The sequence below is a fragment of the Chiloscyllium plagiosum genome, unplaced genomic scaffold (genome assembly GCF_037043375.1).
Source record: "Chiloscyllium plagiosum isolate Xiang-an unplaced genomic scaffold, Cpla_swu_hap1 HiC_scaffold_23, whole genome shotgun sequence".
NCBI classification, from domain to species: domain Eukaryota; kingdom Metazoa; phylum Chordata; class Chondrichthyes; order Orectolobiformes; family Hemiscylliidae; genus Chiloscyllium; species Chiloscyllium plagiosum.
The window spans coordinates 39,009,490-39,024,771 of record NW_028270161.1 but is presented as its reverse complement, the minus strand read 5'-3'; the positions used below and the strand labels follow the sequence as shown (position 1 = coordinate 39,024,771).

Genomic DNA, 15,282 nt, shown 5'->3' with positions numbered 1-15,282 from the left:
ATTAAATTCCAGATCAGCCATTACCACTTTGAATGACAGAACATGACCCAAAAGCAAAATGACCTGCTCCTACCTCAACATGACGAAGTGGAGTCAACAAAGTCACCCCCCTTTGCTAGAAAAACGCATGTACTTCCAAAATCCATTCTTGCCACTATGTTTCAGTTTCCAAAACTTCCAGTTTCCTAATTGATGTGAGAGTTCTGTGCTAATGTGCAATTCTGTACTTATGTCCTAGAGTTCTGCATCACAAGAGTGAAAGTCTTCTTTATTAACTTCACACATTTTGGAAAATAACGGCACAAGCTATTGATGGAGCTTTACAATCTTGACTCCTGTGCTTCACTGCGGATCAAAATGAGCACTGAATTGGGCTCCCATTTCTTGGGAGATTTAATAGCATGAGATTGCCTTCAATAATTTATACTCACATGAGGGAGACAGTGAAATGGAAACGCTGCCGTAGACCCTTGAAAGTCACAAAGGATTGTGGAGGAAAGCTACGTGTCGTCATTTCACAGTATGGCCTCTCATACTCGCCAGATGGGCATTCACATCTGAAGCCGCCAACAAGTAGATTAATGCAGGTCCCTCCATTCTTGCAGACTCCAGGTGCACAGCGGCCTGACCTACTGCTCACTTCACAGTGTTCACCTAAAACACAGGAGAGAATATGCAGTTACTCTATAGTGTACAAATCATCATTACTCTTAACAATCTTTGAAAAGAGCAGTTTACCTGCTTTTGGTTTTATCTTGTCTCATTTTCATGATATACTGCAGTTCTTGAAGTATCAGCACTTCTACTTGAGGACAAGATTGTAGCAACATATCTTGAGACCTATCTCTAAGTTTCTCCAGTGTGTCAAACACAATGATTCATTAATAAATGAATTAACTGCTCAATACGGATTGCTGTACTGTCACACGCCTGTTCATTCTCTTGTAGCTGCTGTTGCATTAGCTCACTGGGATATTTTTAATTTTGGCTCAGTTAAAAATGGTGGAGTGCCATTTACTCAATATTCAGCATTGACAAGTATGAAGCAATAGGTTCCAGACTTTTTAAAAATAAAACGTGATGCCACCAGTTACTAGAAATAGCCAAAATCGCAAGTTTTGAGGGTCTGTTTTGGACTTAGTTAAAATACCAGAAAGTTAAAAAAAAAGCTGCCCAGCATGAAATTACGGGAAAAGAAAAAGATGCGAGTCACTGAAGTGCTGGTTTAACCTGCGTATCTTCTAAAGCTACTTCTGTCCAGGATTCCTTGTGTATGGTATCCGTTGCCAGAATTGGTGATAGAAGCAGCTTTAAAAGTAACTTTCAGAAGAGAATTAGACAAATACCTGAAGAGAAAACAAATTACTTAGTGATGGGGAAAGCAAGGGATTACATAGATTAATTCATCTATAACAAGCTGTTTCTGGCACCATGAACCAAACAGTTTCCTTCTGTGTTCAATGATCTTAATTTCTGATAAAGACATCTCCATACTCTGCGTGGTTTCAACTAACATGACATCCACTGTTAAAACCGGGGTGCAGCATAAATTGTTTGATTAATCAATTTTACCACTGGATAGAACACTTTGCAATAAGTTTATCAACCAACCAAGATTCAGGGCAGAGATTATTTGCATACTTTGGGCCTTACCAACAAGTAGCAAGAGTTCATTTTGAACACTTCATCAGCTTTTGGGGGCAATGAGAAGTTTATGATGCTGATATTATTGCTGTTCATTGTGTTCTGAATTTTGTTTTTGTGAATTGTTTATAAGGATGCTTTGTTATAAACTTGACCAATTGCTTCAGGGAGAAAACCAGGCTAAGCTGTGGTTGTCTGCATTTAATTAGGTCTGATAGCAGCTGTCACAGTCCAATTAGTATCAATGTCTCAGACACTATCAATCGGGGCCTTCTTTTTAAAGTGCACTGACACTTCACCACTGTCTTTCATGTTTTGAAATCGTTTGGCACACATGGACTGGGCAAGCATCATCGCTCTCTAAAGGGGAGATTAGGCTATTATCCAGAGATGAAGGAGAGGTCTTTTCAGTTGCTTAAATTAACCCTGGTCCAATGGCTTCACTCAGTGCCAAAGGTTTCCATTTCAGTGCCTAAGTGTCTTTAAAAAATGAACTACTGCAGAACAATGAAAAAAAAATTAGAAACCTGACTTTAGCTGATATTTGACAAAGCCAGAGAAACTCAGCAAATCCAGTTTTGTAATTATGAAGCTGTAGCCCTAACAATCGTGGGACAGTTACACAAGTAATGAAATCAACAGTCTCAATGCTGATAAAATGTGTTTAAAATGTGCCCTTTGTACCATTCTGCTTTATGAATACTTCAACTCTATGCTACATTGCAAAGAAACAGATATTGTGATATCTTGTAAAATGCTTCAAGTCATTCCTAAGCAGCAGTAAAATCATTTCAGTTACAAAAATAACAATTATTTTTGCACTGTATTTATCGTTCCTCAAGATGACAATAAGCGCAGCTTTGGTGTGACCATAAATACAATTTCCAAACTGTACAATTAGCACTGTCAGAAACTAACATCATGAGTCACCTCTTTTTGTAAATAAAAGCCAATATAAAAACCAAACAAAATAAGGCATTTTTTGTGAGATTGCTTTTCAAAAACAGATAACCAATGCTACTGAAACAAGCAGACATTAAAAGAGACCACATGTCAAATGACAAATACATGCCTCCTGATAACCTGATTCCAATGCAAAATGTCTCTTTAATATCACTAAGTCAAACACAAAGACTGAAGTTTTCTGACCTCACACACTCAGAGGTGACCCATTTTGCAGTTTGTTGAAGATTTGTCCTCTGAAAGCCACTCAGTTTCTGTACCATGGCTTGTTATTAGTATACACACTGGACATTCACTTGCTTGTCTCTGAACAACATTTGATTTAATACTGACAAAGTTGATGCTCACAAGCAACCTAAGAGTCACTTCTTCATAATTCTTATCAGGTTTTTAGAATTTTGTTGACGCTAGGATCATCAACAAATATCATTATTTTTAGGTGGACACAAGTTAAATTTTTTAAAAACTTTCTTTCGACAAATGTGCTTTGAAGGTGCAGGTATTGAAGAAATTGTGCACAAAAAAGATTCATTTTACAAAGGCACAAGGGATTTTGTACTCATGCAGAAAGTGTAATAATTATGGATATTCAACTGAATGCATTTCAATGGAGTCTCAAGTTCATGAATTCTCCCAAGACTGTTGTGAAATATATTAATAGTAAGAGAATGGAGGCAAATTAGCTTCTGTGTTGCAAAAAGAAAATAGTGGAACTAATACAGAATTGGAATAAAGTATTACACTGAATAACAGAGCAACTCAAATTTAAGTATATTATTCAAACATAATTGGCAAGGTACAATTCCAAGTTTTTAAACACGAAATGCATAAATCCATTGCTGCATAAATCCCTTTTTGAGAGAAGCTGCATACACTTCCTTAAATATGACCTCTGAGTTGAGTTTTTTTAAGAAAAGCTATTTCTGCTGGTTGGACATGGTGAGGACATCTCTGCCTCTTACAGTACAAAGACACCACTGCATTGCCATTTTGGTCCAGTGTCCCATTAGGAGAAGTGAGAGAGGTCATTGTCATCATTTTCCCATGAGATGGTCCTATAAATCAGACTGTAAAGTCTGATCCCAAGTGGATTCTTATACAGGCAGATGTGCAACAAGACCAAGAGTCATAAGAGCAGAAATTAGGTCATTTGGCCCATCAAGTCTGCTCCGCAATTCAATTATGGCTGATAGGTTTTCCAACCCTATTTTCCTGCTTTCTTCAGAAACCGTTGATCCCCTTGGCAATCAAGAACTTATTTATCTCTGTTTTAATTATACTTAATGACCCGGCCTCCACATCCTTCACTTGCAATGAATTCCACAGATTCACCACACTCTGGCGAAAGACATTTCCCCTTATCTCCATTCCAAAGGATGTTCCCTTTACTCAAAGGTTGTGTGCTCGGGTACTTTAATCTCCTGCCAACGGAAACATCTTCCCAATGTCCTCTCTTCCCAGGCTGTTCAGTATTCTGCAAGTTTGAATCAGATCCACCTCATCGAGCATAGTTCCAGAGTCCTCAAATCTTCCTCATCCATTAAGCCTTTCATTCCTGGGATTATTCTCAAGAACCTCCTCTGGACCAGATCCAGGGCCAATATATCCTTCTTAAGGAATGGAGCCCAAAATTACTCACAATACTCCAAATGTGGTCTGATCAGAGCTTCATAAAGCCTCAGAAGTACATCCCTGCTTTTATACTGTCAAGATGAATGACATTGTATTTGCCTTCCTAACTACTGACTCAATGTGCAAGTTTACCATAAAAGAAACCTGGGCTAGAACTCCCAAGTTCCTTTGCACTTCAGATTTATGAATTTTCTCCCCATTTAGAAAATAGTCCATACCTCTGTTCTTCCTATCAAAGTGCATGACCTCACACATTCTTATGTTATATTTCATCTGCCACTTCTTAGCCACCGATAGTCACTGCTTTCCATCCTGAGGAGGACACTTTTATCCCCGCTCTCTGCCTTCTGCCAGACAGCCAAGCTTCTATCCACATGAGTACCATGTCTTTAATACCATGGGCCTTTATTTTACTCAGCAGCCTCCTGTGCGGCACCTTATCAAAGGTCTTTTGGAAGTCCAGATAGATAACATCCTTTGGCTCTCCTTGGTCTAACTTGCTCATTACCTCCTCAAACAAATTGGCTATTTGTTTATTTTTACAGAAAATGAATGATATATTGCCCAGTGCCATTTGAAAAATGTGAATGGCTTTCAGAACTACTTTTATGGTTTGACTTACTCAAATGGATAAGAGGGGTGCCAAGCAGGCATATTGCCAAGAAATTAATACAGGTATTTACAGAAAGTCTGTGTTTTCTGATGCCACAATTGCAGAGGGCACACTCCCTGCAAGTGCAATTGCATTGCCTGTGATGTCACTGACATGGGTATCCCAGGTAGCTGCCTGCACTGAAGATGGCTCAGATCTGACAGATATCACGACTCCCCGCCCCAGTTTCCTGCAGTGCACAACAATGAGTTCAATGGCTGGAGAAACCACACGTGTCAGTGAACAGGATAGGGGTCAAGCTCCTGTTTGGTGACAGGAATTAGTGTTCCTCAAGCATGGGGAGTGCAAAGTATTTGTCGCTATGGGCTTTATTTGCATACATTCAAAGCAGTGTTTGGTCTGGTGGTCAAGAAGCATCCATTTCCCACATCATGGTGCTCCTGCAGCGACCTTGCTGGTGTGAATGGAAGTTGCAGATTGGTCCATTGCAGATGCTTCAATCTCAAAGGGCAGCTGCACAGCTTGCAGCATCAGTTTCTGTGGGCAGTCTTCCAGCCAGGCATCAGCTCAGCAGGAACTCCAGATTAATTTAACAGTCAATGAAATAGCTCCTCCAGTACATTTTCCTGTTAATGACATGAGCTGAACTGGGTCACTGAAGCACACTGCTTCTGTGGCAAAATTGGAGGTGAATACAAACAGAAGATAAACAACTTGATACTCACGCCCTTTCTTATTGCTAAAAGTAGTAAGTGGAATGAAAATATGCCTTTGTACTTTCCACACATGCACAGCCCGAGATACTAATGGAACAAATGCAGGGGAAAACCTTTACTAGAATAATAACTGAACTATCAGCAAGAACAATAAAGGTCACAGATGTTAATTCCAATGAGAAAATGCTTCTGCCTAGAGAATGCTTACACATTTTACAGATTTGTACAGCTAATTGGATTGTCAAAGATAACAGTGATTTTTGATGCAGCCTATAAAGTCTGCACCAGCTCTTTTAAAGATGGATCTAGTTAATTCTACTATTTCCGCATTCCACCTTTCCACCACCCCATACCCCAACTAACCAACTTTCTCTATTCAAAGTTTGTGAGAAGATTTGTAGCTCGAGTGCTCATTGTTGTGGTTCTGTTCGCCGAGCTGGGAATTTGTGTTGCAGACGTTTCGTCCCCTGTCTAGGTGACATACTCAGTGCATGGGAGCCTCCTGTGAAGCGCTTCTGTGATGTTTTCTCTGGCATTTGTAGTGGTTTGAATCTGCCGCTTCCGGTTGTCAGTTCCAGCTGTCCGTTGCAGTGGCCGGTATATTGGGTCCAGGTCGATGTGCTTATTGATTGAATCTGTGGATGACTGCCATGCCTCTAGGAATTCTCTGGTGGTTCTGTTTGGCTTGTCCTATAATAGTAGTGTTGTCCCAGTCAAATTCATGACAAGCAACATAAATTCGACTGGGACAACACTACTATTATAGGACAAACCAAACATAGAACAGCCAGAGAATTCCTAGAGCATGGCACTCATCCACAGATCAATCAATAAGCACATTGACCTGGACCCAATATACCGGCCACTGCAACGGACAGCTGGAACTGACAACCGGAAGCGGCAGATTCAAACCACTATAAATGCCAGAGGAAACATCACAGAAGCGCTTCACAGGAGGCTCCCAAGCACTGAGGATGTCACCTAGACAGGGGACGAAACTCTGCAACACAAATTCCCAGCGCGGCAAACAGAACCACAATAACTTTCTCTATATCCCTTCAAATTTTACTCCTTCAGTTGTTATTGTTAACACAGATATTGCAGCTTTGAAGCTCAGTATCAGAGAGATGATCTGAGAAAGGTATATCAAGTATGAAATAGTTTGGGAAAAATGTCTGCAAGAGTGATACAAACCAAACAAAGATTTTTGAACTGCACAAAGGCAGATAGATACAGAAAGAACAATTCATAACTAATGTCAACAACTTATTTTTAAGAGAGTGATGAAAACATCAAATGGAATTCTGAGTCAGGAAAATCTAGGAATTGTTTGAGTTATAATCGCAAGTCTGGGGATATGGCTGAATTAAACTGAAACAAATCAAATTGCTTATAATGATCTTCCTTTATAACTCAAGCAGGCCACAGAGTCACGGAATGTTAGAGATGTACGGCACAGAAACAGACCCTTTGGTCCAACTAGTCCATGCCGACCAGATATCCCAACCTAATCTAGTCCCATTTGCCAGCACTTGGCCCATAGCTCTCTAAACCCTCCCTATTCATATACCAATCCAGATGCCTATTAAATGTTGCAATTGTACAAGCCTCCACCACTTCCTCTGGCAGCTCATTCCACACGTGCACCACCCCCTGTGTGAAAAAGTTGCCCCTTATATCCCTTTTGTATCTTTCCCCTCTCACCCTAAACCTATGCTTGTAGTCCTAGACTCCCCCATCCCAGGGAAGAGACTTTGTCTATTTATCCTATCCATGCCCATCATGATTTTATAAACTGCTATGAGGTCACCCATCAGCCTTTGACGCTCCAGGGAAAACAGCCCCAATCTATATGGTCTCTCCCTACAGCTCAAATCCTCCAACCCTGGCAACATCCTTGTAAATCTTTTCTGAATCCTTTCAAGTTCTACAACATCCTTCCCATAGGAACAAGACCACAGATAGTATTTTTCTTCAGTGAAGAACAATTTCCATTGATGTATGTCTTTCGCAAACACTGAATATTCACAGGAAAGTCTTTGACAGTCAACTGAAGTATTTGTAAAATGTTGACCTTTTTGTAATTCAGCAAATGTAGCAGCCAAATTGCAGCCAGCAAGCTCCCACAAACAAGACTGATAATTTCACCAATCGTCTTCCTTTTATGGGAAAGTAACCAATTCACTAGCCCATCCAACTTAAGCCCATCCATGGTCTACAAAATTGAAAGTAAGCACCACCAGCAAAGCTGTGCACCTTGACAAATGCATTTGTCCTTCGACAAGATTGTATTTGACAAAATGTTTTCCATAAATGAATTCTTGTGTCTTGACCAAAGATGAAACTCCTCAATAAGACGTTTGTCATCGGATTAAAACAATTTAAAAGAACACTGGCCTAACAAAATAGACAAAATATTTTTGTCAGGAGTGGGAGGCAGAAACCGACTAATATCCTCCAAGAGAATATTCTGTGTGAGTATCCTGATGATGTGCTTTGATATGATCTATTATCACATAACATCTATCTGAAAAAAACTGAAATTGCAGTAACATATAACTGGGATCCTGTCATCATTGCCTATCTGTATACCTTCTTTAGCAAATAATCTCCTTTTAAATGTTAATACTACTACTATAAAAAAATCATTATGTAAATCGGTCATTTCTGAAGGTCAAAACACACATGATCATTTTGGGTCACTTTCTCCAACTTCTCTCACCAGTTCAAAGTCATAGTCTCAGACAACACATCTTTATGTGGAGGCATCTTAAAGATTCAATTATTGACTTTATCAGCACCATTTGTATAAATTTCACACAGTTACCTTCTTCTTGGCTTATATAAACGTAACCATTAGGTTGTCTCCTTTCAGATTGACTCTCTAGAAAAGGAAACCAGGCCAGTTCCAAATGTAATTAGCTAATTGTTGTATAATCCAATTTCGTAGATGATTGTCAAATATGTAAATCCTTTCATGTTGGCAAACCTAGACATATGAAGACAAGTCAACTATCATCACCCGAAGATATTATAAATAATTAGCTTATGGAAAAGTCAGCAAGAAGGAAGAAAAGCAGTGTAATTGCTGTGCACAGGAAGCAGAGAGTTTGCTGGATATGGAGGCAGTAAGAGGGAAAGATTGGAGATTATGTTACACTGAATTATACCCTCACCTATCATCACATGGAGGGAATTTATCAAATAGTTGACAGTCACTTGGCACTTCCTGTCCACTTCTCAATAGATTTTTTTTTAAACAAATGCAAGGCTGTTTGTGAAGTTGTGTTTTTGTTACAAATGTATTTTGCTGTTCAGTTAACAGCATCAAGGAGGGAATGATGGGCAGCTTCAAATGAATTGCACAATCACTTGGGTTTTATTTATTACTGCACTTGGGGTAGCTACAGACAGCTTATCAAAATGCAAATGAAATTCAGGATGCAAGAGGAGCTGCAAATGCAGTTGGCCCCATAACAAGGGGAAACAAATTCTACAAAACAAAATTCGAGTGGTTTCACAAGAATGCTCAGAATTGCTTAACTCCAAATCCCCCCCTCTCCCCACACAGCCCCCACCCAAAGGTTTACTCACTATTGGGAAATGTAGACAAGTAATTGCTTGCTGAATATTCCATTCTGTGCATTAATATTATCCCTGTTTCTCACCATTTCAACACCTCCATCCATCTCCGGTCTCACCTCAATGCCTCTGGCCTTCTTCAATATTCCAAACAAGCTCAAAATAAACTTCAAGTACAATACTTCTGGCTTCAGTGTAACTTTTTATTTGAAAACTGACCAGCAAATTCTGACTATGGCCATTCTCCTATTTTCTTGCCAGTTTCTACTTTTTGTGAGTTACTTGACTTCACTGCCTTCTACTTTGCAATTGCTTTATGTTTTTTTATCTTAAGGTGACTTTTCCAGCCTTTTTCATATTTTCATATCTTCGTATCATCATATTTCACCTGGGTTTAGCCTTTTAACAAAACATTCATTTACTTTGAAAACCTCTAACTGCTTCTTCCCAGCAGTAGTTGCAGAGAATGACATGGGCATTACAATATGAAAATTGCCTGTTTGATTTAACCATTTGAAGTTAACAATTATTTTTCTCCACACTTGTACACCTGTCAGGTTTTTTTTCCTTTTCTTCAACTTCTTACCTTCCCTATTCCTAAATGTTGACATGGAATCTGCTTCAATCACTAACTCTTGCTAATGTAACTGCAGCGTACTGATAAATATTCTCTGCTCTCTGTCCCAAATCTCTCATATTTCATCTTACATCCATGTCTTATTAACCCCTAAAACGAGTTTTCTATTCATGCTGTAACATTTTGTCATCATTTTAAATATCGCTGTAAATCACCTCAGAATGCCCTCTGCTCTAATTAAATGGACCCAAATGCTTCAGGGCTATTTTCATGCTTGTATTTTCTCATGCAATGTAATACTGTGCTAGTAATCTTCCTCTGTAGATTTCTCAAGCCTCAGATCAACATCCTCCAAAGGTGTGTGCCCAAAACTGCATGCGGTACTCTTGCTGTAGCTTACAAAACCGTTCACAAAGTACATTTTGACTTTTATGTTCTGCGCCTCTTGCCAGAAACAGTATTCCATTTGTTGTTTGTTTTCATAATGGCTTTATCCACTTGAAATGCTGCTTTTAATAGCTTGTCAACCTCAGCTCTCAAATCTCTCTGCTCTTTTACATCACGTCACTATTCCCTGCTCAAAGTGTAGTTGGGATTTTTTGAACTCTTGTCACTTTACTGGTTCCTGTGGTCCACAGAATTACTTAAAATGCCTTCTACTTCTGTGTTTTCTACAAATATAGACTCAACTCTCTTTTGCTCTTGATCCAAACCACTTACATACACAGCAAACAGAAGCAGTCCCAGACCAGGACCCTTTTCCCAAACATAGAGAAGCTGACCTTAACTGCTACTTGAATTTGTCCCTTCTAACCACTCTTTGATTTCATTTATTATCTTCTCATTAATCTCAATTAATCTTATCAATTAATGTCTTGCAACTTGTCAAAAGCTAGACCATATTTATCAAGCACATCAACTCAAACAACTCTCGGGTTTGTAAGAACAATCTTATTTCTTAAACCTGTAATGTTAATCAAGATATTACTGATTTAGTCGTGAAAGAAAGTTTCAAACATATTCTCAACCTACACTACTTTGGTCTATAATGAATCAGATTAGTTCACCATCCCTCTAAATACAGACACTGCATTGGCCATTTATCTTCATCTTCTCAATAAAATCCCAAAATACCAAAACTGCACTTTTCCACCTTCAAATCCTTCAACTTAAGTGATCAGGTTCAAGCACTTTAGCCTAATTAACTTTTATTTACAGTTTCCTTTTATTTATTTGGTCATTCTACTATTGTATTATTTCAATACTTTACTGCTCCCAATACAATTCAGTCCCATCTACATTGATACAAAGTGCTTGTGCTATGATTCCAGAGAAAACTGTAAAACAACATAATCAAATTTATCAAATTACCTCCCCATCACAAAGACATTACCAAGATTTCACTTTTTGTACTTTAATGCAAGTAAGAAGCAACATAAATGGAACACAAGTTGTCCAGCAAATCTTTTAAATGGAAGGATAAATGTCACTGTAGTTAACAGAACATCGATAGGCCTTGCTCAAAACAAGCACCTGCCTCACTCTCCACTGACATGTGCCATCATATTGATGCACAATTCCAGAATATGTTGCTCTTTATTCAACAGGGCAGGCAAGCAGACTATCCAACAGCAGCTTTCACCAGAGTTTCATGGGCACAATTATCATTAGCCATGTTTCTACCAGCTTGCTCCCTCAAGTTGTGAAAATCCTGATGCTGTAGCTTTCCAGAGTTCTTGGTTCAACAAGTCAACCTTTTCGGAAATCATTCAGCTGCTCAACGTTTCCCAGCAATTCAACCTTTTTAGCCCACTGGCATAGTCCATCCAAGAGTTCCTGCATTTTGTGCAGATTTCATTTTGTCTGCAGCTCTCCAGTCTCCCAGTCAGCCATAGAGCGATGCATGTCAACTTCCTTCCTGCAGCACAGCTTCCAAGTTAAGGTTTGCTGAGTCAGAGGATCTGTATTTATTTTCCAAGAACAGTAGATTCCTTGAAGATCTAACACCTCCCCCCCCCCCCCCAACCGCACTCCCCCGACCACTCCCAACCCCACTGGGGAGGGGTCCAGATCTTCATCTTCACAATTGATGCAATCCCTTTACAGAATTCCTTTCTAAATACTGTCAGAAACAATGGAAAATTCAAAATTAAAGAAATCATGAATTTTCCTTACCACCGCTTCTGGATTAAAGGTTTGATTGTCCTTTTTGTTGGCAGTATTCTGATCAATATCTACTTATCGGTGATGTAAGCTCAGTGAGATGACCTTGTCGCAGACAAGCAAGGCCAGCTGATAAATTAGATCCAAACACTGCAATTGAAGATGACGGAGCTCCAAATACTGGTCAGAAAAAGGCTTTCATGTCAGACAAATCTGTCATCTAGTGTAACTGTATGCTAAAACAATGAATAACATTAGGTTAACATTGTCAAAGAGGCATGTACCCATTGCATTTCCATCTAGCTTTACAACAAAATGATGTCTTCAAGACAATAAAACTTTCTATTTTTAAACTTTAGCCTTCTAGCAATAAAGGTCAAAATTCCACCTGCCACCTTTAAATGCAGGTTCAGCAAGTAATTATTTTTTAGTGATCATGCACAAGAACACCCAGATCCTGCTGCACTCTTTTTGAAAACAGTCTCTCTTCATTTAAATAATAGTCGGCCTAATGATCCTTCCCAGCAAGGTGCACAGCATATTTTGCTAAATTAAACTCCATCTGCCAAGTCTTTGCCCACTCACTTGACCCATACCCTCTGTATATATCTATACCCTCTTGCATATTCCTTACATCTTAATCACAACCTGCCCTATTTCTGCATCGGGGCAAAATTGGGTACATTTCACTTTGCCCTCTCCTCCAAAACATGAATGCAAATAATAAATAATTCAGGCACAAGGAATAATCCTTGTGGCACTCCACTACTGAAGTCTTTCCAGCCTGAAAAAGACCCATTAATCCCTATTCTTCTTCAGTTTGTTAATGAATCCTTAATCCACCCGAATACATTACCCTCAATACAGGTACCACCAAGCTGCTATCTTCTACAATAAATTCCTATGTGGCACCTTATCGAATTGCCCTCTGGAAACTTATCTCAATTGCTATCAATAAAAAAATCTTTTCTGGTCATTTATTTCTGGTCTGTATTTTATGCAAACTGGTTTCCTAAGATTCTACAAACAAATTATTACATTTTTTAAAAATGCAGTTCGCTGACTGTGAAGCATTTGTGAAAGGCCACACCACATAAATGCAGGGTTTTCCTATCCATCCATATCTGATATCAGCCAATGGCCCAGTTAGGATAATGGAAAAGTGTATTTCCAACTACATGGTTTTAGATCCACTGAGACACAAGTCAGACCTGAAAGTGAAGACCAACTATCCATCCACAAATGTTCATTAAGACTTGATTTTTAAAAAAACTCTACCGTTCAAAATTTGAACTATTCAAAAGGTTTCTGATCAAAATACCTAGCTTTCAACATTGACAGCTTTTTTGGTATCAATCTGAAGTTGAACAATTGTTCAACTTTGTTCTTTACCCACTGCCATTGCTGACAGGAATCTCGCTCCAGGCCCATAAAACTGCCACTATCACTGCCTCGTTGCCACGCCAACAGGATTTCTGTTCTATTGCTGCAGCCACACCTTGCTGCAGAGTCTCACTCAGCAATCACCACAGCATCGCCAGAGTCCTGATAGGGACTCACAACGTAGCCACTGATGAAGCCGCCACTAGGACTCGGGCTCACAATGCTGACACTGCTAAAGCTGCCTCTGAAGCTCCCATCAAAAGTCTCATTTCGGACCCCATCAAAGCTGTCTTCCTATCTTCTCCCACCTTCTTTAAATCAATCCCATCACTACCAATGCCACTGTGACTGAGCTCTTCACCAGAGGGTAATTAGGAGCAAAAAGTAAAAAAAAAGTAAGTAAAAAAGGAGGAAAAAGGAAAAGCAGATGGAATGGACGAGCCCCATGCTCAGGAGCCTGAACGTTGCCTATCTTGGGTATATGGCTTCTGTATTTGTTTAAAACAATTTACAGTGGTAACATTTTCCCATTCTGATTAAAGTTCATTGACCTGAACTTTGCTTCTTTCCCACAGATGCTGCTTGATCTACCAACTTTTTCCAGAAATTTCTGGTTTTATTTCATAATTTTGACCTTTTATATTACTTTGTTTTGGTGTACAGATTGAAAAATTCATATAGCAATCTATTCTAAAGCAGAATCAGGTCTTCATCTTAAATAAATACATTTCAAATAGAGAGAGACACTTACCTGTATAGTCTTCACGACATTCACAGTTATAGCCTCCCTCCCTGCTTCGGCAGAGACCATGGCTACCACATGGATTTGAATAACAAAGGTCAATCTCTGTTTCACAATAATCTCCAGTAAATCCAGGAGGACACCTGCAACGCAGTCCATTGATGGGATGAATAGGTCGGAATAAGACAGTGTCGGATGAAATAAAAGGAGCTGAACTGTCAAACTTCAGCACAGAGACACATTTCATGTAATTTTCACAGGGCTCTCTCAGGCAGATATTGTCATCAAAGGGAAGGACTCTCTGAGTAGAGATGGTGGTCAGCAACGTCCTGTTGAGGTAAATTTGTTCCTGCAGATCCTCTGAAGGGTAGTATTGATTTCTTACTCCACCTGGCAGCAATGCAGAGAAACTCACATTCAGAATGTTTGCACTAACATCAGTGTCATTTTGAATATTAAAAATAAAAATGTCATCTTTGGTTGTGGACAACACAGCAGCGACTCCTTCCACAAAAAGCGACAGCAGTGGAGACAGAAACTTATCCTGGGACATGTTCTCCAAACGCACAGTAATGCTGTTTGTTAGCATGTCTTCTGTGATGATGGTCACTCTCAATGTACACAGTGCAGTAATGATGTGAGTACCATCTAGAGAGAGAGAGAGAAAACAAGACAAACCATTACAATTTGATAGAGAAGCATATATGATGTTGTTAGAATGATTGGCACAGTGAGAGGAGAACTTACTGCTCCCTGTCTGCACTTCTGAATAATGATTGCAACCAATCACTGAAGAACCAATGCATTAGCATTCCCAGACAATTCTCTTATCCACATCTGACAAATCAACAAGTGAATTAAGGCTATAGAGGGTAGGGTGTGGTGCTGTAAGAAGGAGAACAAAAAATGCTCCAATAGAACAAAATCATGATCCAAGAGGAGGAATATTATTTTAGTCATGGTGTCAGAGATGTGATGGAAGACATTTAAAAGCAAAAGAGAGAGATTTAGATCTGTAAGATTCAGAGTATGAAATGGGACATAATCAGGGAATGTTATATTCAAGTCAGTGTCATTGTAGTCTCTATTACGTATGCACATCAAACAAAACCTTAACACGCAACACAACTGCACTGCCAAAGCCTAAATGAAAGGCGTCTGCGATTAGTCAATCGTTTTTGCATATTTTAAATATTGCCTGAGGACACATATATATATGAGAGTGTAAATGTTTCTTTAATTCTGTACTCTATAATTAAGGGAAAAC

The 15,282-nt window shown here is 39.2% G+C and overlaps 1 protein-coding gene across 3 annotated transcripts in view; it reads right to left on the bottom strand.

The window, feature by feature from the left end:
* The window catches only part of celsr1a (cadherin EGF LAG seven-pass G-type receptor 1a), a 313,982-nt gene that overhangs the window by 136,352 nt on the left and 162,348 nt on the right, over positions 1 to 15,282 (bottom strand). For all 3 annotated transcript variants that reach the window (XM_043713695.2, XM_043713696.2, XM_043713697.2), the window contains exons 3-4: positions 14,025 to 14,663; positions 432 to 654 (exon numbers count right to left, since the gene is read on the bottom strand). In XM_043713695.2, the coding sequence (XP_043569630.2) occupies positions 432 to 654; positions 14,025 to 14,663 (862 nt within the window). The remainder of the gene's footprint in view (positions 1 to 431; positions 655 to 14,024; positions 14,664 to 15,282) is intronic.